This window comes from Buceros rhinoceros, unplaced genomic scaffold, assembly GCF_000710305.1.
Source record: "Buceros rhinoceros silvestris isolate BGI_N320 unplaced genomic scaffold, ASM71030v1 scaffold9622, whole genome shotgun sequence".
Lineage (NCBI taxonomy): Eukaryota > Metazoa > Chordata > Aves > Bucerotiformes > Bucerotidae > Buceros > Buceros rhinoceros.
In genome coordinates, this window is record NW_010397142.1 from 78,520 (window position 1) to 103,989 (window position 25,470).

Here is a 25,470-nt window from a genome sequence, read left to right on the forward strand (position 1 = left end):
CACGCCCCCCCCCCCCCCCCCCCCCCCTTTTTTTGTCTGTTGCTGTGCAATATATGCAGACATGAAGTAAAGCAGATTTATTCTAGTTTTGCACCATCTGCTTATCCAGCATAATTTTAAAGTTTAAACTTGAGCCCAGATGTATACATCCAGTGTTCTTAGCTGATTATGTGTAAACCTGAGTAGGCTTTGGGTTTGTTTTCTTCTTTTCTGATCGTAGGGTTCCTATTCAATAAATGCCATGAATTGAAGCAGCAGATGCATGTGTTTCCTCAGGCTCTGTGTTATGACAGCTGGTACTATTCCCTACTGCTTCTAAACTTACTTGAGACTTTGAGAAAATTCTGGCCAAGAAGAGATGCCATTATTCTTATGTTCTTATTGCATTTTGTGTTAGCCTTGCTGCCTATTACCCCCCCTTTTTTTTTCTGGAGTATTGCATCAGCAGCTTTCCTAAAATTCAGAACATTAGAAGAGATCCTGAGTTAACTCCCATTCACTGATGTTGTATATGCATCAGGTTTCAGATCCTGGTCAAATTCTTACCTGAAAGGATTGAGAGTTTGGATTGTGTAGTTTTATTTTGTTTTGGTTTTTAGTTTTATTTTGGGGGAGGGAGGCAGTTTTTTCTTGTTTGACTTGTGCCTCTTATTAAAACAGTATTTGAGAATTTCATTGTTTTGATGGCTGTGGAAATTGGAAACTTTATAGATGGGAGTTCCTACGTCCATTTGGGTAAAACTCAGTTTTGCTTTTTCATCTAAATAGCTTATGTCCTTCTGTTTGGTTACCCTGATCACATTAAACCAGAGATTAATCATATTCCTTCTTGGCCAAGCTCTTTGTTGCCTCTTAACCAGGAAAGCAGTGTGTCCTTTTTATCCTGTTCACTGTGCCTGTTCCAGCTCCAAATTTCTGGAATGTTGAAGTGTCAAAATAAAACTTTTAAAAGAAGTTTTATATTTAAATGTGCATTGTATGGCTTTGTCACACTTAGCCATGTAGTAGTTTATCGTGCTGTTCACTATGATTTACAGGAAAAAGATGGTCAATATTGTTACAGACTAGATGTGTAATATTATGCATGCCTCCTAAGAATGGAACTGTAACGAAAAGAGCATTTGAGAGAATCTAGTGATGATAAGCTGAATCAAATAGGTAATTTAAACAAATTGAAATTCTGTAAAGATTGAAAATACTGGTGGATGGGAGACTGCTTGAAGGGAAGGTATCACTCTGTGTGCTTGCCTAGTTCTCATCCCTAAATACTCGCTTTCTCATCAGAGGGAGACAAGAGTCAGGCTAAGATCATCGGTTTTGTTTTATCCAGTACTTCTGCTTTTATGTTATTTTAGCTAAGGGGTTTCTTACAAAGTTATCTATGTCTGGTACATCCATTATGTGAAGTCTTTCATTAGTGTAAATTTGATGCTTCTTCTCTGTAATTTGTTAGAGTTTTTGTTTTGTTTCATTTGATAAGTAGTGATGTATTGCTGCAGGGATTTATTAAAAACGTAGAAGTGTGTAGGTAGTTTTCCAGTGCTTTTGTAAGCAAATAAAATAGCATTTTGTATGGATCACATTTGGTACACATGCATCTCAGGTATGAGTCTCCAGTCTTGCTACCAGCCATTGGCTGTTGATGTTCCCTTCTTGTGGAGCATAGAAGATGGAGCAGCTGTGGACAGTGACTGCTATCCTGCAACTAATTTTCTACATTTCATAAACTACCAGATGGCATCAGTGTTCTTCAGCTTAATAAGAGATTCAAGGTGCTAAAGACAGTTGAAATCTAGCTCTTTTTAATCACGGAAATAGAAATACAGCCTCTCATAGACAGATTAGCAGGGCTCACATCTCACACTTTGCTTTATGATGCTGAAGTTGAACCAAGCCTAATTAGCCAAGAGGGGATGGGTGCTGATCCTCTGGGTACCAAACTGATCCTGCTTTTCTGATGCTATCAAGAGTCCTGCTGTTGTTTTCTCTCTCCAGCATTAGTCTCGGTACCACTGTATTTAATATCAAGCTTTCTGTCTAGTTCTCAGCAACAAACCCAATGATATTGAGATTTCTGTCCATCCTGTTCCTCCCAAAATCTTCTGTAAGAGTAATGTTACTCAAATTTTTAGCTTGTTCTATATCAAAGGAGCTCACCAGCTTCCATCTGCAAAGTTTTAAAGCTTTTCCTAAATATGACATCTCTTGGCACCCCATCTTTTTTAACATGGATCCTTCTAAGTCCCAGCCTGTTAGTTTCCTTTTTTGGCTTTACTGGTATGGCAAGAGCCTCTATGTAGAAATTATTCTCTTTCTTACTCCTACAGATGTCCCTGTCACTCATTCAGCACTTACTTCCCAGGAGTTCTGATGAGAAATTTTAAATTACTCCAGGAAACTGCAAGATGAGCAACCTGAAGGATAAAGTAGAATTAATGATAGTAAGGAATAGCCTCTCCTGTTAAAAATTTTATGTACTACATAGGAGGAAATCTGATTCTTCCAACAGATGACACATGATACTTTCTTAACAGACCTTTCCACTCTTTTATTAGTAGCTATTTGAAAGAACTGCAAGTATTTTCAATAGTGAACAGGCTGTAGTACAAGAGAATGCTTGGATTATCTGGTGTTTTCCATGCTTAATTTCTTTTCTCACAGGGAGGAGCATAAATGTCAGAAATCTCAGCTACCAGTCTTGTAGTATGTTAGAAGTTGAGAGCTTTAATCTTCCAAAACACCCAAGAAACAAGTGAGAGGCTTAGAAGGTAATTTCTCAGGTATAAATGAGTAAAATGGGCTGACTTACCCAAGGCGGTGCAGTGCAGCAGTAGCACAGCAGTAGACCATTCTCCCTCTGCATCTGGGCCCTTCCCTAAAGGGGTTTTGCTTTCTAAAAAAAAAAAAAGTCATTTTCTTGAATCCCTTTTAGGTTACCCTCCTGGCATCTCAAATTCTTTTGCTATAAGTGATCAAATTGGTAGTGGTGGAAATACTGTTTTCTCCTGTCAGACAACCTCATCAGTCTGATTTAGTGCTGATAATGTATTTGATCTGGACTTTAATGTAAGAAGGTACTTGATGCCATTTTAAAAACTAACTGTTATCTTAAAAACTACTAGCTCTTGGCTTTAAAGAGCAAAGGTCAGGGTTATTTAAGAGACTTCATATTGTCATCATCTGGATAGGGTTAATTATAGAGCATCAGATTTATAGTAACCTCAGTGAATGAAGTGGTATACCAGAATCTGCCTCACAGAATGTTCTTCTGTAACTTAATATTTTTTTCTTCTCCTCTAGTCAGTCTGTAAGCCTTGGTGCTCACTGTCTGATAAGTGTGTGGGGAGAAACTGCTGCAGAACGTAATGTGATAAATCATTCATAGTATTTTAGATGACCGCTGCAGGAACCTTAGTTTAGAGATTTTTTTCTCAAGATTTTTGCATTCTAGAGCCCTCTTTTTCAGTCTTGCACTTCCTGAGTGAATTTGATGCCTGCAGGGAGTAAGGGTGCAGCTACAGGGAGAGCAACACATTACCCAGTTGGGCAGCTGCTCGCTGCACACACCCCGGCTCTCCCAGTGCTGACTTGTTATAATCTGACATCACATGGTCTCCTGGGGGAAGGTGGTGGCTGCAGGACATTTCCTTTAACTACGAAGGTTTTACAAGTGAATTTGTTGATTCTGAAGTCCAGACTATTCAACTGAAGGAAAATCAGACTTGTTTTGAGTTCATATTTTAAGCTGGCAGCATGTAAGTACCTCACTTCAGGAACCGTTTGTCCTGAAGAAGCTATTACTATTTAACTGTCTGCCTTTGTAGCTAAAATCAAATGCGTTTAGCTTAGTTTTATTAGTACGCAGTGCTGCTTAAGAACACAATCCGTTTTTCCAGGATTAACATTGTCCATAATTCTATAGAGGGAGTTTGAATCTCTAATACCATGTACAAGTGGATCGAGATTCATGCCAGAATTCTGGACTTTCTTCCTTTTCTCAGCTCGCATGGGAGCATTGTCTTATTCAGGAGATGTTTTGTGTTTTTCCTACCTTGTAGTGCTAAATTATTTATCTAATTCAAGTACAGTGATTCTAAAGTACAGACACTTTTCATTCCCATTTCTTAACATTTAAAATTTAAAATACATAGTTCTTAATTACATGTGAAATGCATACATTTATATGTCCTGAAGTTCTGTCACGTGTTAAAATTTACAGTATGTGTTTTTATAGTTATAAAAATTATTAGTAATGTTTATCTTAATCTATAATTAACAGTAACTATTTTAAAGCCATGAATTCTTAAAGTATAATTTGCTTGTTTATTTGTTTTATTCACAGTTATTTCAAATTTTATTTCAGTTAATATTGATGTAAAATTTTATCATAGCTTTTAATTACAAAAATCATGGTGCTTAATGTTTGGGTTTTTTTCTTGTATCGGAAAATCTATAACATGCTTATTCTCTGAGATTTTCAGCGTTTTTCTGAGTGACTGCTGAAATGCAGGTGAGGTTAATTGCAATGTCTCCTTTTTTACAGAATACAGTCGTTTTGAAGCTAAAATACATGATTTACGGGAACAGATGATGAACAGTAGCATTAGTTCAGGATCAGGATCTTTGCGAACCAGCCAGAAGAGATCCCTATATGTCAGGTAGTTATCTTTTTCTACAGTATTACTAGTGTGGTTTGGTGCTTTTCTGCAGTGCGGTTTTCTGGTTTTCCGTATTTGCATTTTTATACAATTTTTTATTCATTATTGAACTTAAACTGGTATTTGTATACAAATTATATTTAAAATAAAGCTTAATTTAGATCAATTAATGTAATATAACTGAAAAAGAAGTAATAGCACAGAGAACCCTGTATGAACTTTGAAGGGGGTGCTATTACTTGCTTTTTGTCTGGCCTGTCAGAGAGATATGCTGATCTTTCACCAAGAACATACATTTATTCTTTAAGTTAGCGTATGTGAAGTCTTAGCATGCTTAATTCAGTTTGTGGTTTTGTGACAGTAGTCTTTGTATCCTCCCTTGTTCAGGTCTTGAGTTCCAACTTACAATCTTCCTGTCCTTATGATGGACATCTGTTAACGCTTATTTCCTTCAGCTTTCCTTAGTTCTATTCTCAGCTTGTATTAAGAAATCTTATTCCTATATCCAACAGCATTTTGTTATAGAATAGTTTCTATGGTAACCGAGAGAGTAAATGCATCAAAGCAAATGAACTGAATATTCTTCATTAATTTGTTAGTATAGAAGCTATAGATATATATATATCTATATATATAAAAGTGTGAAGGATGTAGAAATATATTGAAGAGCATGAAGCAGTTAAGAAAACAGGTGCTTTTACCACGAAATTGTGACAAGGTGCAGCTCATTAATGTGCCAACTAACTCCTTCATCACTTACCATATACCAATAAAGCATGATGTTTCAAGTCTGGAATGTGGGTGAGAGGATTGTATTTTTAAAAATAAACCAGCTCATCTCTGGTTTGAATAATAAGGGCCACAGTAGCCTCTTGGCAAGGGCCAGAACATGTTATGGAGTAGATAAGACTTTGGTAGTGCTGGTGCTCGGGTTAAACTTGATTTAAAATGTCCTAGGACCTCGCTGGCTTACCTGGTGCTATTGACTTTTCCCATCCAAAGCAAATACAGCACCATGAACAAACAGTATCTGTGCTGTGGGGAAGGAAGCAAGTCTCACACAAGACAGTTACCTGAGTGATTGCTTATTTGCTCAGAAAAGTCTCAGTCTTTTGCAACCTATTTCTGAAAGCTCTGGTATAAATGCAGCAAATTACTCGTACAGGGCTTCTGTTTAGATTGACTATAACATGTAGCCCTTATGTTATCTTAGTAGCTGTATCTGGATTCTGTTGTTGCAGAGCTGATCTTGGTTTTTTGGTTGTTTTTTGGTTTGGTTTTGGTTTATTTTTTTTTTTACCTTGCCTTAAATATTTTGGGGGGTCAAAATTTAAATCTCTAAGGATAAATGCCTTAAATAGTAAAGCTAAGTGCTTGATATCATAGTGATCCATGTCTTAGAATTTCCATAGGTAGGTGTACATACGGATATTGTGGTGAGATCTTCCTTTCCAAATCTCGAGATCTATTGCTTTAGCCCTTATCATATAATTAAGCCTAAACACTTATAACTGCTTTTATTTTGTCTGGTTAGCTATAGCATGATTAAGTTCTAAACTGTTTACTTTCACGTTCACATATTGGTCTGGTATTTTAAGCCACTGACAAGCATTTTGTGTTTATTCCACCAATGGAAGTTGTTATCTGTAAATGATTGAGATTGAGCTTTTGACTTTGCCAGCTGCTGTGGAAAATGCAGCCTTTGCCAGGTTGTTGGCAGAAGCCTTGTGGAGCCTGGTGATTCAAAGAAAGGTTTTTGAGACTTGGTAATCAGATTTGCAGTCAGAATAAAAATTTGAAACACAAAAATTCTTCAGAAAAAATACTTTTCCACCCACATCTCTTAACAGAGTGCTGTTAGGGCTTTTGGGACCTACTCTTGTCATCACACCTAAAGATGCCAAAGACTGGTAAGCAACTTGGTATATACAGGATGAATTCACATCTGTTCTGTCTGGTTTCTGATGTAATTTGGACCTCACTGACATAAGTTTTGTGGATCTTTTCACATACTGCTAGGTACCGACAGAACACGTTAGTTACCCAGCTTATTCCCTGTTGTAAGTCACTCCGGTATGATCATTCTGTACTTCTGATTGTACCAATTCAAAGCCAATTCTTTTTCTGTAATATTTGGTTTTGGATGTGCCTTAAAGGATTCCAGTTACATAACATAATACTGAATCAAGTGGTAAATCCAACAGTAAAATGTTTATAGGCATACAACCACAATTGTAGAAAACCTATAAAATCAACATAAAAATAATAATCTCCAGTGATTTCTCAAAATCACAATAACAAAATAGTAAATGATAAATCAGTTACTTCATTGTGTCCCTGTAACTAAAACTTCATGTCTTTTTGAATAGTCTGCCTGCAAAGACCATTTGGGAGGTGTTATGTAATATTAAGGAAAACACAATAGCGTTCGCCTGAAACTACAATTTGAAGTAAAATGGCAGAATTTTTTCTTAATTGTATGTATACGACTATGTGATGAATAGCAATATAACAGTCCTTGGAGGGCACACAAATACAGCAATTCAGCAGCAGATAACTCCTCATTTGCATATTCCACCGTCTCTCTCTCCCAATGAATGAAGATGTTCTAGTTTAATGGCTTTCTCTTATTTTTGCTTTCTCTTTCTTTTGATCTTTATTCCAAGAGGATGAGAGAGATTCTCTCATACAATGTTTCTGGTGATGCATCTGAACTATATCTATGAACTCTCCTACTTCATCTGGAGATTAAAAAAGCATGTGTGAAACGGTGAGATACCTTCATGGTATCAAGTTTCTGTGATAATATGCTGACAGAGGGTAAATTAGTTCCATATTTTATCTCATCTTGTCTGCCCAATCTCAGTCTGTGCGATGTTAGAGGAATTCACAACTGAAAATTACTTTCAGCTCTGTGCATTTTTCTGACCAGCATGATATTTTTCAAATTCAAACAACTGATTCTAACAAGCTGATTTCTGCTTAAAATGGTTACATCTCCAAGTGGAAAACACTTGACAGCTCTGAAATCGTTAGGAAATTTTAACTAAATCCATTGGAAAATTTAAGATCTGGCATTAGGACAAGACCTGGAAAGTGTACTTGCCTGGAGGAGGAGTTTATTTGGCATCCTTATGTTATTCTGCTAGTTCAAACATCTAGTTTCAAACAGCTTTCCCTAAAGCTCAGAGGTAAAAAGAGAACCTCCTTTCTAAGCTGACCTTCGTTCATTCTGGAGGGGTAAGGTTAATTGCTGTTTCATGAAACAAGATATGGAGATACTTTTGCTGCAGGAATTCGTGATTGCTTTGTTCAGCAAGAATACCCTAAAAGAAGAAAAGCTTCAGTCAAACTTGATCGACAACCTGTGATACTGGAAGACATGAGCATGGCCAGCTAAAAAGACATTCTGGAAAATTTGGCACTGTTAACACAGCCATTACATCTTGGGCTTTAAAGATAAACACTCATGAAACATGGAACTTCAGTTTTTGTAGACTGGTAAATGAAGGCATCGAGTTACCGTTTTTAATTGCAGTTTAGTTGCTGATAATACAAAGTGAAATAAAAAGGAGGACTTGGTGCTTTCTCTGAAAATAATTTTTAGGACTTCTCATTTAAATTTAAAAAGCACTTTAAAGTAAATATCATGGGACAGGGTTCAAACCAGTAATTGATCAAAAATACCAAATTTATTTTAGAGTAAATTTGTGTTTATAACTTGCACTAAATACATGTGAAAAATAAATAAATACGTGGCACTGTGAATCCGTAGTAAGTCTCCATACAGGGAGTTAATAAAATAGGTATTTTTTATATACTGGTCTGTGGATAAATGTCACCTTGGCTGTGAAATGATTTATTGTGTGATGACTTGCCACGCCTACAGGAAAATTCGTTAGTCAGCTGGAGGTAAAAGAGTTTTGGTAATTCTGTGTGATTTCTGGCTCATTTGTTTGATCATGTCCAGTTTCTGGTGTTCCTGTAAATTTTAGCTGTGTAGTTTTGTAACTACTATATGACACCCTAATTCATTTTATCGCAAAACTGTCTTTATAAGCTTCAACTTCTTCCCCCAATAAAATAATTTTTCTTTAAGTGACCTCACCAGAGGATGAGTATTTGATGAAACTACCTTTAATTGTGCAAAACCAATTCTTTGTAACCACTGACCAGGTTTGAAGAGCATATGTTAATAATAACATGTTTTTATCTGCATTTAATTCATGTATGTTTTTTGCTCATGCAGTCAACACACGTGTTAATGCTGTTAGGCCCAGCTCACTGCTCATAAAAGTTTATGTTCAAACTAAAACTTAGGATTTAGCTGTAGGGTTTCATGTATCATCAAAGTACATATTTTAAAGTATTTTTAAAATTTCTGTCTTGTTCTAGGCATTTTAGAAAATATTTATTAAAGCCTTTAGCCCTTTATGAAATGTTTTTGATGCTTTTATGGCCCAGAAAGGCATGGTATTTCGAAGTACTGATTTTGCAGTAGACCTTATGCTAAAGGTGAACTGGTGTGACAAAATATTTGATTTTTTTTCCTGTAAGTGATTTGTTATTGTTTATAAACAAATACAGTTCAAACTTAAAGAATACACTCAGTACTTTAGAAAAGCAAAATTCTCAAAGCTAAAATACATTTCAGAGCAAACAGTTATGACTTACAGGTAATTTAAAAATTTCTTCTGGATTTTTAATGTCTCAGAAAAGGTATGTAAGACTAGCGTTAGGGATGAAGATATGAACCGAATTTGAACAAGGACACCATTTTGAATTACCACATCATCATCTACTTGAAGCCGCTTTGTGATGGAGTTGATGCCAAGTCTCTAAGCTTAGATAGGGTATCATTTAGAAAGTGCATCCCTGGCAAAAATGAAAGCTTGCAGGTGAAAGTAGAGGATTTTTTGGCCTGTGTCATAGAGGCACCTCTCGCTTTACACGGGTGAGGTTCACACACCATTTTCAAATGTAAAGTAAGAGTCATATAAGGCATGATCTTAGGAGTATCTTTTACAGTTTGGTAAGAGGCTTCTGTCATCATTCATTTCTACATCCTCACTAAACTCTCAGTTGTGCTGGGAGAAACATTCTGCAGGTCTCTGCAGCAACTCAGGAAACCAATCCAGCTATGAAGTGATCCAACAGGGAGAAAAGAAATGGGTTTTAACCCAGATCAGTTCTGCACCATGGTGCACCATGTGCCTTTTGTGCCTTTGTAAGCAAGAAGGGGGAAGGGAGTCGGTACAAAGTAGGCATGAGTGTGGGTATGGATCAGAGGGGGGCTTGTGTAACCCTACCTTGATGGTAAAGGGAGTGTTACTAAAGCTGTATCTGCACAGCTGGTGTTTGGGTGTTGCTAGTGCCTGTTATTTGAAAACACGCTTACCTTCAAAAAAAGGGTAACATTCTCTTGGAATGTTTGGGAATTTTCCAAAAGAATGCACGTGGCTCATTGCCTTTGGGTACTACAGCAGCAAAATTGTGTTCAGATCATATTTCTAAGTTGTTTGTTTAAGACAGACAGTTTTTATTTACGAGAATAATTCCAGTTTATAACTTGATACAAAACAATGTACGTTACAGGCCTTCTGACAGTGCTGTGTGCTGCAAATGCTTGCCTTTTCTATGCTAGGCTGACATGTACTTGCTCTCTGCAAAGTACTTACTGAATTGCAGGTGGCATCTTCTGTGGACCTGTCATAAAGCACTAGAGTTTTCCTCTGGATAAAGTTCATTCTTAGTCATTACGACTTAGAAGCGTGTGTGGATACTTTGCTACATATTATGTGTGTGAGAGAGAAAGAGGGCAGACAGTGCTCTTGGTTTAAGGGACTGTCAGAACGATGTCATCATTTACAAACAATGCAGGCAGCTTGCTTTATATTTTGTACTATTCATGCTGCCCTGGTTTTTTTCTTGCTTTTTCAATGTTTGATGTTTTTCTTTTCAATGTAGAGCTCTTTTTGATTATGACAAGACTAAAGATAGTGGCCTTCCAAGTCAAGGACTGAACTTCAAATTTGGTGATATTCTCCATGTCATTAATGCTTCTGATGATGAATGGTGGCAAGCACGGCAGGTAACTCCAGATGGAGAAAGTGATGAAATTGGAGTTATCCCAAGCAAACGCAGGTATGTCACATTTTATTGACTTTGAGATGTCTGCTGTTAAATGTCTGATACGATTAATGCGTATAATGGATACGCTTTGCTGTTAATTCTGTACCACATCAGCCATTTGTTGTTGGGTTGGGTTTTTTAAAGTAATCTGTAGTGCAATTCTGACTTACTCGGTGAGAAATTTGATAAAATCCTATTTAGCCTTAGGACTTGTGTGCTGAAGTTGATGAAGTTGGTCCAAGTGCTTTTCTGTTTGCACTGTAAGCAAGTTATGGGTTTAATAACATTGTAGGCATAGCGTTTATATATGCAAGGGTGCAAAGTGAATTTTATTTGAATCATGATACTATCATGAATTCTTTCTACCCAAAACCTGGAAAACTGGCAAATCCTTCTTGGTGGCCAAAGTAAACGGAGACCCAAATAAGAGATGAGGTGCTCTGACTCTTAGTGTCTCCTGTTGATTCATAATTGAGGCTGTTCGCTTTACTTTCTGTGTCGTGTTTTCTCTTTGCACCCTCTGGACTTATTGAACCTGTATAATTATAAAATACTCCACTACCTGCACAGCCCATCACTTGAGAAATAATACCCTACTTTGCCAATACAGTTTGCCATTAGCAGGCTTCTGTTTTCTGAAGGTGTCACCAGCAATAAAAACCTATGGTACAAAAGGTACACCTCTGTGCTTATGTTGTAACAGGTAGTAACTTGAAGTGCTGGAATGTTGCCGTTTACCGTTTTTATATATGTTTTTGTGGTAGGGTTGAGAAAAAAGAACGAGCCCGTTTGAAGACAGTGAAATTCAATTCCAAAACAAGAGGAGATAAAGGGGTGAGTTAATGAAGTGCTAGTTACACCTGGCATCGTGAATGGTAACATTTTTCAATGGTTTGTGTATGCAGACTCAGTTTCAGATTTCACTGAAAAGACTAAATTCTGTCAAATAGAAATAAAATAATTCTGAGCACCAAAGCAATCTTTAAGTGCCAAAACACTGCAAATTGTTTAAATAATTAGCTTAGAAATAAGTATTATCATTAATACTGTAATGTAATAGGAGTTGTAGGTACTAATCGGGTACTGCATAGTGGCATTTCTAACAGCTCTGCAAGTGCTGTTCATAAAGCAGTTCAGTCCTTTAGTTTGGATTATACTCCTGGACTCCCTGCTTTTGGGAAGAGGCTTACTGCTGATTTTCAGAAAAAGTAAAATATTTCTTTACGTTTTTTCTAATGCCTCTGGAAGACAAGTAAAGCTGAGCAAGGATGATGAAATGAGATTTCACAATATATATAGTTATGCAGAGAGCATAAAGGAATTTCTTTATTACAGTTATGGATGTAGGAGCTGTGAAGAATTTCATGTGAGGGTATAGGCCAATTAAAATTCAAGGCTAGTGCCATTGCTGACCAGAATCAGTCTCCATCTCACAGCTGCTTTTTCTCACTGCCACTCTCTACTGGAGCAAATACTGAAACGTATTTGTGAATTTTAGTTGGTCCCTTGGTGCAGTTCACTGCATGATACGCAATCCCACTCACAATACATGTAATGGGAATGAGTGGTGAGAAAGCAGTGTAGCTACTTCAGTGATAGGAATGCTTGTAGCCGAAATCATAGCAATTTCATAATGGTACAGGAGCCAAATCGTTTTTAGAGAGTGAGGCTTTTCTGCAATGTTTTGGTCATTTTGAAATTTGAGAAACCGCTTCACAACCTTACTAGCAATTTCAAGACTTAGATATATGCATTTTAGATATAAGAGCCTTCTAAAGTAATAATGTATCGGCATTTTTAAAAATCTGAAACATGCTTTAAAATTCAAGGAAGCTATTTCTTAAACAGTGACTTTAACAGCACTAATGCTGTAACATTAGTCAGTCATTATTGTAAATCCCGAAGATTCTTCTAGTCATTTATTTCAGTTACAGCGTTTTAATAACTTCAAAAATCACATATATTAGATCTTCAGTATCCTATCCTGTTAGTGTAGGACTTATACATAAGGACTGTCAAATCCGTATTTACTTTCTGCTGCTACGTGGTAAAGGTTTCAGTTTAGATTATTAATGAAGAAAATGTCATATTTTCTTTTGTAACTATTTGTTTAAAAGTAAGTAAATCTGTCTAGTTATTTGCTGATGAATGATTATGGTTCTGCCTTGAGGATTCACTGGATTATTTGCAGGTTTTTTCTGTTTTGGTGCATTCATATCCTGGTATTGCGATAAAAATATCAACTGATGTGGTAATTTATAACCTGATCATTTTTATAATTTGAGTTCAATTTTTAGAAAATGGCTTTTTCGAAAAATTACTTAATCTAATGCTACCGTGTCCTTTGAAAGAAAATTGCATGGTTTTGTAGTTTGTCTGCCAATAAACTGCAAACAGTTAACTTAGTTAATGATGTATTCAAAGCAGCATTTTGACAACAGTGGAGTTGGTACACTGTCACTGTGTGCTAGCACAGCACCAAAGATTTGCTTGGAAAACTGAGTGGAAAAGCAACTACGCTTGCCATTGATACAGAACTGCAGTTCTTTTTCTTTAGTAACATTTTGTTTTGCAAACATGCTTACACTGTTCACAATCTCTTCCTTCAGCTGTAAATGTTTTAACATTTTGGTTTCTCCTTCAAAATATTCTTCCTGTATTTGCCATGATGGTATTTTTCCCAGTAAGTTGTCTGCACCATATGTGTCTTCATGGACTGTGTGCCTTCCTGTGTCTGTATACGATAATCCTCCACAGACAGGATGAAATACCAACTTCAAACAATTCCTCAAAATTTCTACATAAAAGCTTTAAAGAATAACCCTAGTGATGGCAAACATTAAAATTAAAGAAACATGGATTTTAAAGAAAGCTTAAAAAATCTGGAGCAGAAATGGTTAAATTTTTTCCTTGTTTGTTCCTTTCATACACAGATTTATCTCACTTTCTGTGCTGCTTTTTTAATACATTCTTGCTTATGATGCCTGTTTATGATTTGCAGTGGGCTTATGAAAAATTTAATACAATTACTATGCATTTGCAACTAATAAGCAGTTCTCTCTAGCTTTTTATAATCATGGCGTCTCTTAAAATTCGGCTAATCTTTTTTGCAAAATCAGTATATTACTTTTATTTTCTCTTTTTTGGCAATGGAACTGACTCTGACCATTATACATGCAGTATATAAAATTTAATATTAGTTCAGTAAGATTTACTGTATAGAAACCTAAAACAATTATTGTTATGAAATAGTATCAAAAATCAAATGGAGAACCCAATTACGTTTTATGAAGTGCGATAAATCAGCCACTCCTTTCATTTTAACTATACAAGTTGCAGAGTCTCTCCACCTCAGTCAAACTACACTGTTTTAGCTTTGTTACATTTATTTCCCCTATTCTTTTGCCCAAACTGAGGGACTTGCCTGGATGGAACAATTATATAGATATGAAACTTACACTTTCTGGAATTCACATTTCAGTATTTTTCAATATATTCAGCAAAGATCTTCTCTGGGCAAGTTTCTTTGTTGACCTTGTTCAGTAGATTACATTAACATTTCTGGTTATGAGAAATCAATTGCAATGACTTGTTGACTTCAGATAGTCAGGAGGTCCATAAGCTAAAACCTTGTCCATGCCAACTATGGTTCCTACATGCATATGATTGGCTTGAAACTAGTTCTTTTGTCCATATGACAGGTTGATAATTTACCAGTTCTTACAGTGGAGTAACAGTTTAAGTTAACACAGATGCCAGCTGATTAAAAACTGTATGGATGTCCTACAGAACACAGTAGTGCTATTTCCAGAGCTCAGTGTCACCGGCTGTGTTCCTATGGAACCATGTGCCTCTAACACTTGGTAATTTGGAGTAATTTTTTTTAAAAAACAGTGGTTATGGATATATCATTAGATATGAGTACATGAATATATCATTAGATATGTTAGATTACTGAAACTAGATGTTTCAGTATCTGATTGACAAGCAAGTCTGTATTCAAAGATGACCAAGAAGGATTGTTAATACTGTAGCAGGGTGCAGCTTTTGCTTCTCTTTAGGAAGGCCAAATGCTAGTTTTGTAATTGTACCAAAGAAGGTGATCCACTGTTTGAAAAAAACTTTGTCTTATGTGACCCCTGGTTGTTGTTGCTGTATTTCATTCCATACTTAATGCTGGTAGAAAAGATAATACATTTTTCTGCAAGTTCATTGTATATAATTGAGGAAGATGAGCCCACGGCGTCTGAGGACAGAGAATTACTTGAAAGTTAACATGCTCCAAATTTTAGAAATAGCTATCAGAGTATTTAATTTACGAATGGAGAATATTTTGGCTTGGTCTTTTTTTTTAAATAGCTTTATAGAATTGGTTTAATGGAAGTTTTATTACTTCCTGCTGTACATGGACTCTGTTTGGATTAGAAATAAACAGCCCTGCAGCACAGGGTCTCAAAACCAAGTTGGGCATTTTCTTACTTTTGCCATCTTTCCTGTAATAGAGTTTCTGCAAACCAAAGGATGAAAACATAGCAAATTTCACGTCTTGGTAAAACTGGTCAGATGAGTCACTGAGTTGTCTTCATTCAAAGATGAAGTTTCAGCTGGCTTCAAGCTAGCTTTATTAGTTCTAGGCATAATGGCTGTAAAAATTTTACTGCAATTTATTTATGAACTTAAAACAGTAAATTAGAGGTGCTTTAGTCACGTAGCGTCTTCAGCAGAAGACATTGCAGATAGTAGTAAATTCTGCGTTAATTATACCTGTAGACACACCTGTATATAAATGAAGATACATTGGTGCTCTCCACTTAGACAAGGAGCACAATTATAGTTTATATTCAAATGGATGGATATGTCTGTGTAGGTAGCTCTAGACGTTTTTATACGACCTGAGATGCAGAAATTCTTCAGCAGCACAAGCAGTAAATGTCAAAAGTTGCTGAACACAATCCTTGGACATACAACTTTTCACATGGTGATTCTCCGTAAATTCACCCCTGAAAATATAATTGCCACAGTAAACAGATTCATATATATCTTTTGAAAGTTAATCTTGGTATTGGGATGCAGACTGACATAAGAATGAAGTCATTTCTTTTGGTGAACTTGCAATGAATTGCAATTGTGGAAGTTTGAAACAAATACAAGTTTGGGTTGGATTCTTTTTATTGTCTGGATACTTTAGCTAGGCACGTTTTTTTCCTTTTTTGCTGTTTCACTGTTACTTAGGTTTATTGTAAAAGCATTTGGTAAAATGCCAACTTTTAACTTCCATTTTTCTTTACCGTATGATATGTTATTTAGCAGTTATCACCAGAGTATTTACAGCTTTGCCTTTGCAGATGGGTAAGACTGACAAATACTTCTGGTGTGCTGTTATGGTGTCAGCTGTTTGCAAAAGCATGTGTAAAGCCTCAGCTTTTATTTTTTTAATACTGTAACCCCTATGATAGATCATATCAGTGATTTAATTGACTTCGAGTTCATTATGATTTAGCCATCTTACAGCAACCTAGTTTTGCACATCTTTTTACACTCACAGCAAGCTTAAATTTGTGAAATAGAGGCCAGGCCATGTAGGGTGAACAGCCTGCCAATTCTCTCAGTAGTAAACGTGAAATATGGAGGGTGTGAGTAAACCCTTGATGTCCCGATTTCTGCTTTTAATGAGCTGAGAAGATAGTGTTGAACTGAAATACGCACTGCATAATGTGGTTGTAGGAGTCAGCTTCCACAAAGCTGCTGGTCTGGGCCTTTGTTCACACAGACATTAGACATCCTTTGTTTTGCCCCTCCTTCTCTTCTTCAGCAGTCATTCAATGACAAGCGTAAAAAGAACCTCTTTTCCCGAAAATTTCCCTTCTACAAGAACAAGGACCAGAGTGAGCAGGAAACCAGTGATATTGACCGTAAGTATGTGGCATTCGATGGAGAGCAAAGCACACGTAGAAGGGCCTGCTAGATTGCAGTAGGGTGTTACTATGGAGACAGTTTCATGAGCTGCAACAGGCTAATGAGCTTGAGATGCCAAATGACAAACCAATCTACAAAATCAATAAAACTATCTGTTTGCTGTTAAAGTAAAATATAACCCAGGAGTATCCCCGTTTGGAATAAACTGGGTAGTACTGTTGAGTAATCGTGTGTACCTGACTGGAGGAGATAGCGGCCTTCCAGCACTGTCAGTGATGGTTCCTCATTTCCAACTTGGAGGCGGTGGTGCAGCAGTGGAGAAAGTAAAATGGAGCTTACCAGTTTCTCAATTCAATCCTTTTAAACTGCTTTCTTCATTGTCATTCATTCTAAATTGGTCTTCCAAATGAAGAAAGGTAGTTGATTTTCATCATCACTAGCACGAAAAATAAAGTGTCTTCTCAAAAAGCAGTTGCATAAGTTTGCTAATTCAGACCAGGTCAACTGCAAGCTGCATTCTCTGCCATTTTCATCACTGATTGCACTTCGTGTGCCAGTCAGGTCAAATCCTATAATATAAATCTATCTTCCCCTGTGATGTTCTGGGAACTGTCTCCTGTCGTAGCGCCAATTTTATATATTACTGACAATTATTTTCTTTGTGATTGTCTTTTTATTGCTTGCCCTCTGGGGACTACTCTGCAGGAGGTCCCTGACGACATGGGATCAAAAGGCCTGAGTAAGTGATCAAAATACTCCCAAGTTATTTTAACCTCCATCTGAAAAATTACTATTTTTTTCTTTTTAACAGATCTCTTTGAGACTGATGCTCTACTGGCATAAGGAGGTTGACTAAAAATGTTTTCTAGTTTATAGTGTTCTGGGGGTTTTTGCTTTCAGGAGTTTGTTACTTTTAAGTTCATGTGACTATCACATTAGATTTTTTTTGTTGTTGTTCAGAAGTTTATCAGCACTTACTTGTTTGTCTTCAGTAGTACTGTGTTATTAAATCCGGTGATTGGTTTTTTTATGTTGTTTTTATCCCGTCCTTGTGTTTGTTTCTTTAAAAATAACCTATGATTTTTTGCAGTAATAGTACAACCATTGCCATAATATTTTTAACTAGTTACGGTTTTCAATCCTCTCTCCAGGTGACTGATGTTTACTGCTATTTAAACAAAAAACTTTGCATAGCAAATGCCATGGGAGTTTTTCTGTCTGAATTATTTGAACTCTTGTGATGCCACCACTGTACTAAAATGAAAAATAAAGATCTTGCTTTCACCACACTTAGTAAACACACGGCGTAACAAAATGAGTCACTAAAGATAGGTGACTAAAGGTCGTTAAAAATAACATCTCTTCCCAGAGAAGAATGCCGTAACTGAACAGCGTTCCTGAAATCACATGTAAGAGGTGGTGTACTTCTATACTTGGCCTCAGTCATGAAATAAAAATTAATAGTAATAGTAGTAGTTATAACATTAACTTTCCATTCAAGGAACTTCTTGGTCTAGGGCAGAAGACCTTAGCAACCTTTACGGCCTTGTGTGGTAAAGAGAAGATCATAAGCAGCCTTCATGGCTGTATGATTATACCTAGTTTAACTGTGACAGAACTGTCACTAGGTGGTTCTGTTACAAAATCGAATGGCTTCTGGCCTGTTTGTCAGAACGGTCAGACTTCCTGAAACTACTTTATTACACTGAACACAAGCTATGGTGCTTAGGCTCTGCAAGACCGCTGTTCTTGCTGACTACATCTCCACCAATTATGCCCGTTGTCAGACTCGCACCACTGGTATTCTCAGCGCTCCCTCCCATGTTCTGCCACAAGGCTTTTAAAAAATCATTATTTGTCTCTTCCATGCCTATGTGGACATTCTTTTTCCAGGACAAGAAAATGAAATGGCATTTGCTGGTACTTGCAAGCATTAGGAAGCATTTGTCTGTGTTTCCTGCACAGAAATGAAATCAGTTCAGTCTAGCCAGAGATTTGCGGTTTAAAGATATTAGTTCATTTTATCAAAAAACATTTTAAAGGTTAATGAGTTTACATATGGTGACCAACTTTTTTAATGTTTATTGATCACTAGAAGCATACTTGCTTCATTACTCTATTCTTATCTCTAGAGTCCCCTTGCTTCCTTCTCTTCAGTCTTGTGGGGGAGGAGCCACAGTGGATTTGATGTATTATAAAGGCTCCGCATGACAACATATGCACACAGTTAGGTACATCATTTCACATTTGTCTAGGTCAAACACAAGCTGCTTTGTACAGTTTTAGCCTGTGAATGTTAGTGTGTTTTGTTACAAGTAGGCACTCATTGGGTGGTGTGACAATTTTCACAATAAAGTTTAGCAATATCCAAGTTCATATTTGTTCACCAGATTTGTAGAATTTTCAGGTAACAGAATACATGGATACCAAAATTTTTCCATTGCATTTATTGTTATCATAAACATTTAACACAATTACATAGCATTAAAAAGTAAATATAAACAACTTCTAGCTACTGAAATATTTTTATTACTATGTAGGAGGCTGGAAATTAGTATAAATAGTCTAAAATAAAAGTCAGGAGCTGTTGAAAACTAAAGCATTACTGGGGAAAAAAATCTTAATTCCATATTGCACTTAAGTAAACTATTTAGTATACCATAGAAAGTGTCTGTTATTGAACATGCTACACTATACTGGACTATATTGCAGGAAATATTTTCTGCTGCAAGACTCTTAATATACTCAATAAATTGCCTGCATAAAAGTTGAAATGCATAATCCCGTAGTTTTTGCACAACGAAATTCGTCTTGAAGTGAAAACCTAAAAATTGCAGGGTTGCAGATGGACTATGAATTAATGTACGTTTGGTAATCTTATGTTGATGTGCTGTGTAATGTTTTTCTTTTTATTAACATCAATTCCTTTCGTATAAAACTAAGCTTGATCCTGAGAGCTATGAGACGTACCTTAAAACTTTTATATGCAGTATGTATTGATTTCAGCATTTTGATATCAGTAATGTCTTTCATCTGGATTAGTTTGTGTCAATTTGCTTTCTTTTGGACTCATGCCATTAGTGTATGTTCCTTATGTTTTTTTCCATTGTGTTGCAATTTCAGAGCATGTAACCTCTAATGCCAGCGATAGTGAAAGTAGTTACCGTAAGTGTTTTAAGTTCTTTGTTTATTTGGATCCTTTGTTTAGTAGCTCTTTCTTTGGTCTTGTTTGTCTGTCTTTCTGGGTATTTACATGTTATCGAACTTCCCAGTCACCTTCAGGTGAAATCCATGTTTATGTGTCTGGCGAATACTGCATATTGTGCTGTGTCTTTGTTTTTAAAAAACAGACTAGAAAGAGTCATGGCAAACCACCTATGGGTATTTTTATTACGATCTATGATTTTCTTAGTTCAGCTTAATTTTAATCTATGCCTATTTTTTTAATTATGCAAGCTAGCTTGACCTACCAAAACCTAAATGTAAATTTAATGCTGACAAATGTAATTATATGTAGTTGAGCTTAGTACTGGAAGCATAACTAAACTATGTAATCTGTTAAATAGTGCAATAATTACCCTCAGTTTTTCACAACTGATAACTCGTATTTAATATATATATACTTCTAATGAAAGTGAAGATAAGAACATGTATTTACCCATGCTTTCAGCTTTCATTTATCTATTTTGTCAAGTGTAAGTGCTGAGTATGAATTGTCTTCAAAGCATATGAGACACATTCAGTTCTGGAGTCAGTTACGATAAATTAGCATGCTAGGCACGTATTCATGTTCTCTCTCTGAAGACATCATATGTTGTAAATACTAGGCTGAGACCAAGTTAACTTTTTTACTAGCCCAAGCTACAACACTATTCACTATTACCCAAGCTACAGCAGTACTACATGTTCACAGCAGGTCATAGGCTGCGTGATGCTGCTCTACAGTGCTTAAAGATGTAAGCTAGAGCCAGAATTTCAATCCCATTGCTCATTTCCAGTGAACAATTCCTCTGTAAGGTGCACAGTCCAGACCTAGAACCCAGGACAGAGCAGAGGAGGAAGATGAAAAAGTTGAGGGTTTGAAGAGGAATATGAAAAGAAGGAAGGCTGAAAGTCATGCAGTGTGAGAGTGAGCGGCTCACTGATCAGCTCCTGGCTCCCTGCTAACCATATCATGGGCACTTCAGAAACAAGTACAGTTTATTCTAGGACAATAGGGAAGGTGGTTCCTTAACAGGTATATTTGTTTGGAAGCTTTAGATCTTATCAGAGGTGATGATCCACATTTTTTCTTCCAGTTGATTATGCTTAAGGAGAGAATTTATACATGTGTATAAAATGCTCAGTGTCGTAGACTGGAATTGAAAAGAAACCAATTGGGGCAGACATTCATGTTCACTGATAACACAAAACTGAGCACGTATGGAAGTTGCCTTTGACCAACTTAAATTTTAACCTTTTTTAATGCCACACCATTAAAACTACCTAACCACAACTGTTTCGTCGTGAATTTGCTGCTTACTTCTCTCCCTGCTCCCCCTTGCTCCATGTTCAATTCCACCCCCCCCAAAGTTTTTTTCAGAGCTTGCTTTACTTACATCATTGGTACTACTAGTTAGGTTTTTTTACTCCACTGTTACTTGAGAAGGTCTGATTTTATTACGAATGTCATGGATTTGCTTATCTTAATGTGTAATTCCAAGCACTTTTTATTAAAATATTTTTTTTAATTTCTTCTCATTGCTGTCTAATATGAAAGTTATCTTGATTACAGATGAGTACGGTTGTTCAAAAGGTTCATTCTATTAATACTCATTTTCCAACATATTGAAAAGCAGTGACAATATATACTTTTTGCCCTCAATCAGGGGATGCTTTTTACTTGTTACCTCTTCATTAGTTTGCTTAACTGATTTTTGAGGTTACAGCAATGTGACTTCTCCAAAGAAGTATCTAATTACATGTGAGCTGGATCTTTCATAGATGAGTTGATAGCTGGTGATTCCTTTCCCTAGCCTAAAAGAGGTTCTGAAAGTATATACTGTCCTTCTAAAATCCATTTGCATGAATAACTTCTTGGTATATTAAAATATACAGGTTGCATGTTTTCATGTCTGTCTTAAGGTATTCCTCACTTGCAATAACTTACAAAATTAAAATGTTCATTCATGTATTGCTGTAGTACAGTTTGAAATCAAAATTATTGTAAATAGGAGAAATAATTTCTCTTAGTGAAATTGTGAATTTTAGATTTAAAAGGTCAATGGTATTTGTTATGAAATAAAGAATAGATTATATAGAAGCAATATATGAATTTAAAAAATTCTTCATCTGCCATCTGTTTCTCTACAGTGTGGTATAATGTTGGTATGTTCCTTTGCCTGTTTTAAGTATGGCTTATGAACTCGAAAGAATGTTCCAAAATTACACAAGTTATTGAAGGATTGTATTTTATTCAGAGTTCTTAGTAATGTCATACAACTGAGCTTGTGTCTTCAGAATTATAAATTCTCTGCTGTTATAATTTTTAGTGATTTCATTGCAAGAAATCTCACTCAGAGATACTTGTTAGACTAGCAATAGTCTTTTAGAGAGACAGCAACTGAGGTATATTTCAGGTGCTTTCACTAAAAAACCCCTGCAGCTGTCAAAGGTCAAAATTCAGTTATTTTAATTTCATTCACTGCTGATGAGCTTTGTGGAGCTGAGACCAACACAAAGCATTCTTTGTTTCCAGCCTCAAATTTTAAAATTCATTAATAAAAGAATAATTATTTAGTATATACAATCCTTTTTTTTTCTACAATTAGAGTGGTTGCAGATGTTTATATAAATGGTGAAGTTAATGGAAAATACACACACAGTTGTCAGCCCTCTGTAAATACAGGAAAATGTTGTTGTCAATGCTGGCTCCAGTACAGAGAATGTTGGTGGTGAAGGTGGCATTGCCTCTAGCAGTGAATGACAGCATGCATGCATTTCACTCAGGGAAACGTGTGTAAGAGCATTTCAGTAACGCTTTAAAATTCTTCTTGTGCTTGATGTCAGTTTGACATGCTAACATAAACCAGGAGATTATTTATACTCTGTGTCTTATGCTTTAAAAATTTGTGTTTGGCTTATCCTTGTGATTTTTTTATAATTCATCGCTCTTGAAAAATGTCCTTCATCAGTATCATTGTAATGCATATTACTGAGGAATGTCTGTGGTGTTACAGTTCATTGAATGACTCAATTTAAATATGCTGGTTTAGAAAAAAATACATAGATTTGTCTTTGCATTTACATTTTAGGCGGCCAGGAGGAATATGTCTTGTCATATGAACCAGTCAATCAACAAGAAGGTTTGTAGATCTCAGTTGTAAAATAAATACGATGTGATTTATCAGAATGCTTTATGTGCCTTTTTGAACTGAACACCATGATAAACTTCTTCACAGTTTGAACTTGTTACCATTATTCAGCTGAATAAGGCATAAATTATTATATGCAATTGCTAGACGATTTAATGAAAAATCCAAAGGTGTAACATAACTTACTACGTATGGCTTACTTTGTGCAAGGAAGATATGGAGTGTTTAACAGTTTCATCAGTGTGATTCTCAGAAATTACAGTTTTCTTCTGTTTCACAGTGCTTTAGCGTTCTCGCTGCTGCAGTTCCTTTTTTCTGTCACAGCAAAAAATATGTCAATAGATTATTTGTCTGTTTTAGTAAGCTTTAATTTAAGTGTTTCTAAATCATGGCAGTCTCCCATTTCTGTATGGGCTTCTTATATGGCTAATTTGGTTAGCAATTGCCAAGTGATTTCGCCCCCCCAGGAAAAAAAAATTATAATAAAATGGAAAATGATAGCAGATATTTTCTTATACTTGCATTTAAAATAAAACGCTTTTCAATGATTTCTGATGGGATGTTTTAATTTCCTTTTCACCGTAGTCCTGATCTTGCTTCACTGTGTATAATATAGAATTTTTAGTGTTCCTGTTCACCACCACAAGTGCTAACAGTTGATGTACATTTTCTCATAGATAGCTCATCTATTGCTGAATTACTCTGTAAAAGGGATGTCCTTTGGGAATACTTGATATCTATTACCTGTCAAATAAGGTGGCAGTATAAGTAAATTGCATCGTATATTTACATGAATTCTGAGTGTCTGAGATTTCATTTTGGGCTCACACAGTGAGTGGCACGGCCCAGTTGCTTTTAATAGTGTTGTGGAACACAGGCCTGTATAGACTTTCCAGTCTTGACCTGTTAATCATGGCATATGGGCTGCATTTCATCAGTAAGCTTCCAGAAGTAGTAAAAAGTGTGCACACCAGAGGGTCTCACAAAACAAGACCCATCTTTTCAGCTGGCATTATCTTCCCTCGTGCTGATAGCTTGATGGTTCAGTGAGAAAGATAGGAATACCAAGTGAACTCCTGTTGAGGTTGAAGAGAAAAGATGTGAACGAGTCTTCGCACAAGCTGATGATTTAACTGCCATATTATAAAAGCAAATATTTGAGAGCCAAATATTTTGGCATTTAAATACATGACTGTAATTCCCTTTACGAGTCTAAGATAGTGCATGGGGAAAGCCATCAAAGAACCAGCATCTTGTTCTTTTGCTTAGAAGCAGTAACACATTCCCTTCACACATTACCTGTAGTTCTCCACTAACTCACTTCCACAGTAATTTTTTTTTTTCCAAGAAGCCCAGAGGAATAAAGAGCCGTAATGACTAAAATGGATTTAAAGGTGCATGGACTTGAGACACTGGTGGGCCACCCTTTGTCTTTAAGCAAAGGTGTTTGTTATGAAATTAATAGGTTGACATTAACTGGATCCAAGACACTCCTTTTATGAATATATTAATACCGTGGAAAGGAAATAGTTCTGAAAGTCAAATTAAAAGACATTTTATAGGTCAGATTTTATTTAATCTGGACTTACTTGTGCAGTAAAGACAGATTGAACCTTAAACTAAAATCTAAACAGCTGAAATTATACGGTAATGCCAAGATACTTTGGCTTTATTGTCTTTGTCGTTCTTGCAGTATAACCAGGTGTTTTCTTCTGAAGTTTGATTTCCAACCAAGGGCCCTTTGTAACTTCATAAAAAATTAAGCTGCTTGTAGAAGATGCTTCATTTTATGAGAGTTTTAGTAGTTACAGAAGCTGTATATAGTTGAGTTTTTTCATATGTAAATATTTAATTGTGGTCATAGGGGAAAAGCAGCAGCAGCTTCTCCCAACACAGAACTAGAATTTCATTAACTCTGCTACTGCTTAGATATTTCACCCCTTTGAAGTGAAAAGATTTCCAAACTTCCCCCTTTTGCTTTTTGTATTAGAATGATATTACTTTGTGAAAGTTTATTTTTTTTCCCAGAGACTTCATCATTTAAGATTTCTTCGGTCACCCAGGATAGTGATTTGAGAGTCCAAATCTAGCATCTCACTGTGACTACAGTATGAATTGATTTACATTCTTCAACATGTTTTTCTTCTCTTTAGGAGTCCATATTCTTTTAGGTTTTATTACCACGTGATAAAGCTTATTTTGCTGAACCATGAAAGTTAGCAATCATACTGAAATGTAACTGACATTATTCCTTTATGTTTAATAGTCAGTTACACTCGACCTGTGATTGTTTTGGGACCCATGAAAGACAGAATAAATGATGATCTGATCTCAGAATTTCCAGACAAATTTGGCTCATGTGTTCCACGTAAGTCTCAGCAAATATGAAAGTAATTCTAAGTTATTTTTTC

General features: G+C 36.1%; 1 protein-coding gene across 3 annotated transcripts in view; it reads left to right on the forward strand.

The window, feature by feature from the left end:
• The window catches only part of DLG1 (discs, large homolog 1 (Drosophila)), a 92,927-nt gene that overhangs the window by 59,259 nt on the left and 8,198 nt on the right, over nucleotides 1–25,470 (forward strand). For 2 of the 3 annotated variants that reach the window (XM_010146136.1, XM_010146137.1), the window contains 8 exons: nucleotides 4,544–4,658; nucleotides 10,626–10,802; nucleotides 11,555–11,624; nucleotides 17,412–17,445; nucleotides 19,830–19,871; nucleotides 21,466–21,501; nucleotides 23,000–23,050; nucleotides 25,326–25,427. In XM_010146136.1, the coding sequence (XP_010144438.1) occupies nucleotides 4,544–4,658; nucleotides 10,626–10,802; nucleotides 11,555–11,624; nucleotides 17,412–17,445; nucleotides 19,830–19,871; nucleotides 21,466–21,501; nucleotides 23,000–23,050; nucleotides 25,326–25,427 (627 nt within the window). The remainder of the gene's footprint in view (nucleotides 1–4,543; nucleotides 4,659–10,625; nucleotides 10,803–11,554; nucleotides 11,625–17,411; nucleotides 17,446–19,829; nucleotides 19,872–21,465; nucleotides 21,502–22,999; nucleotides 23,051–25,325; nucleotides 25,428–25,470) is intronic. The other variant, XM_010146138.1, reaches the window with a different exon arrangement.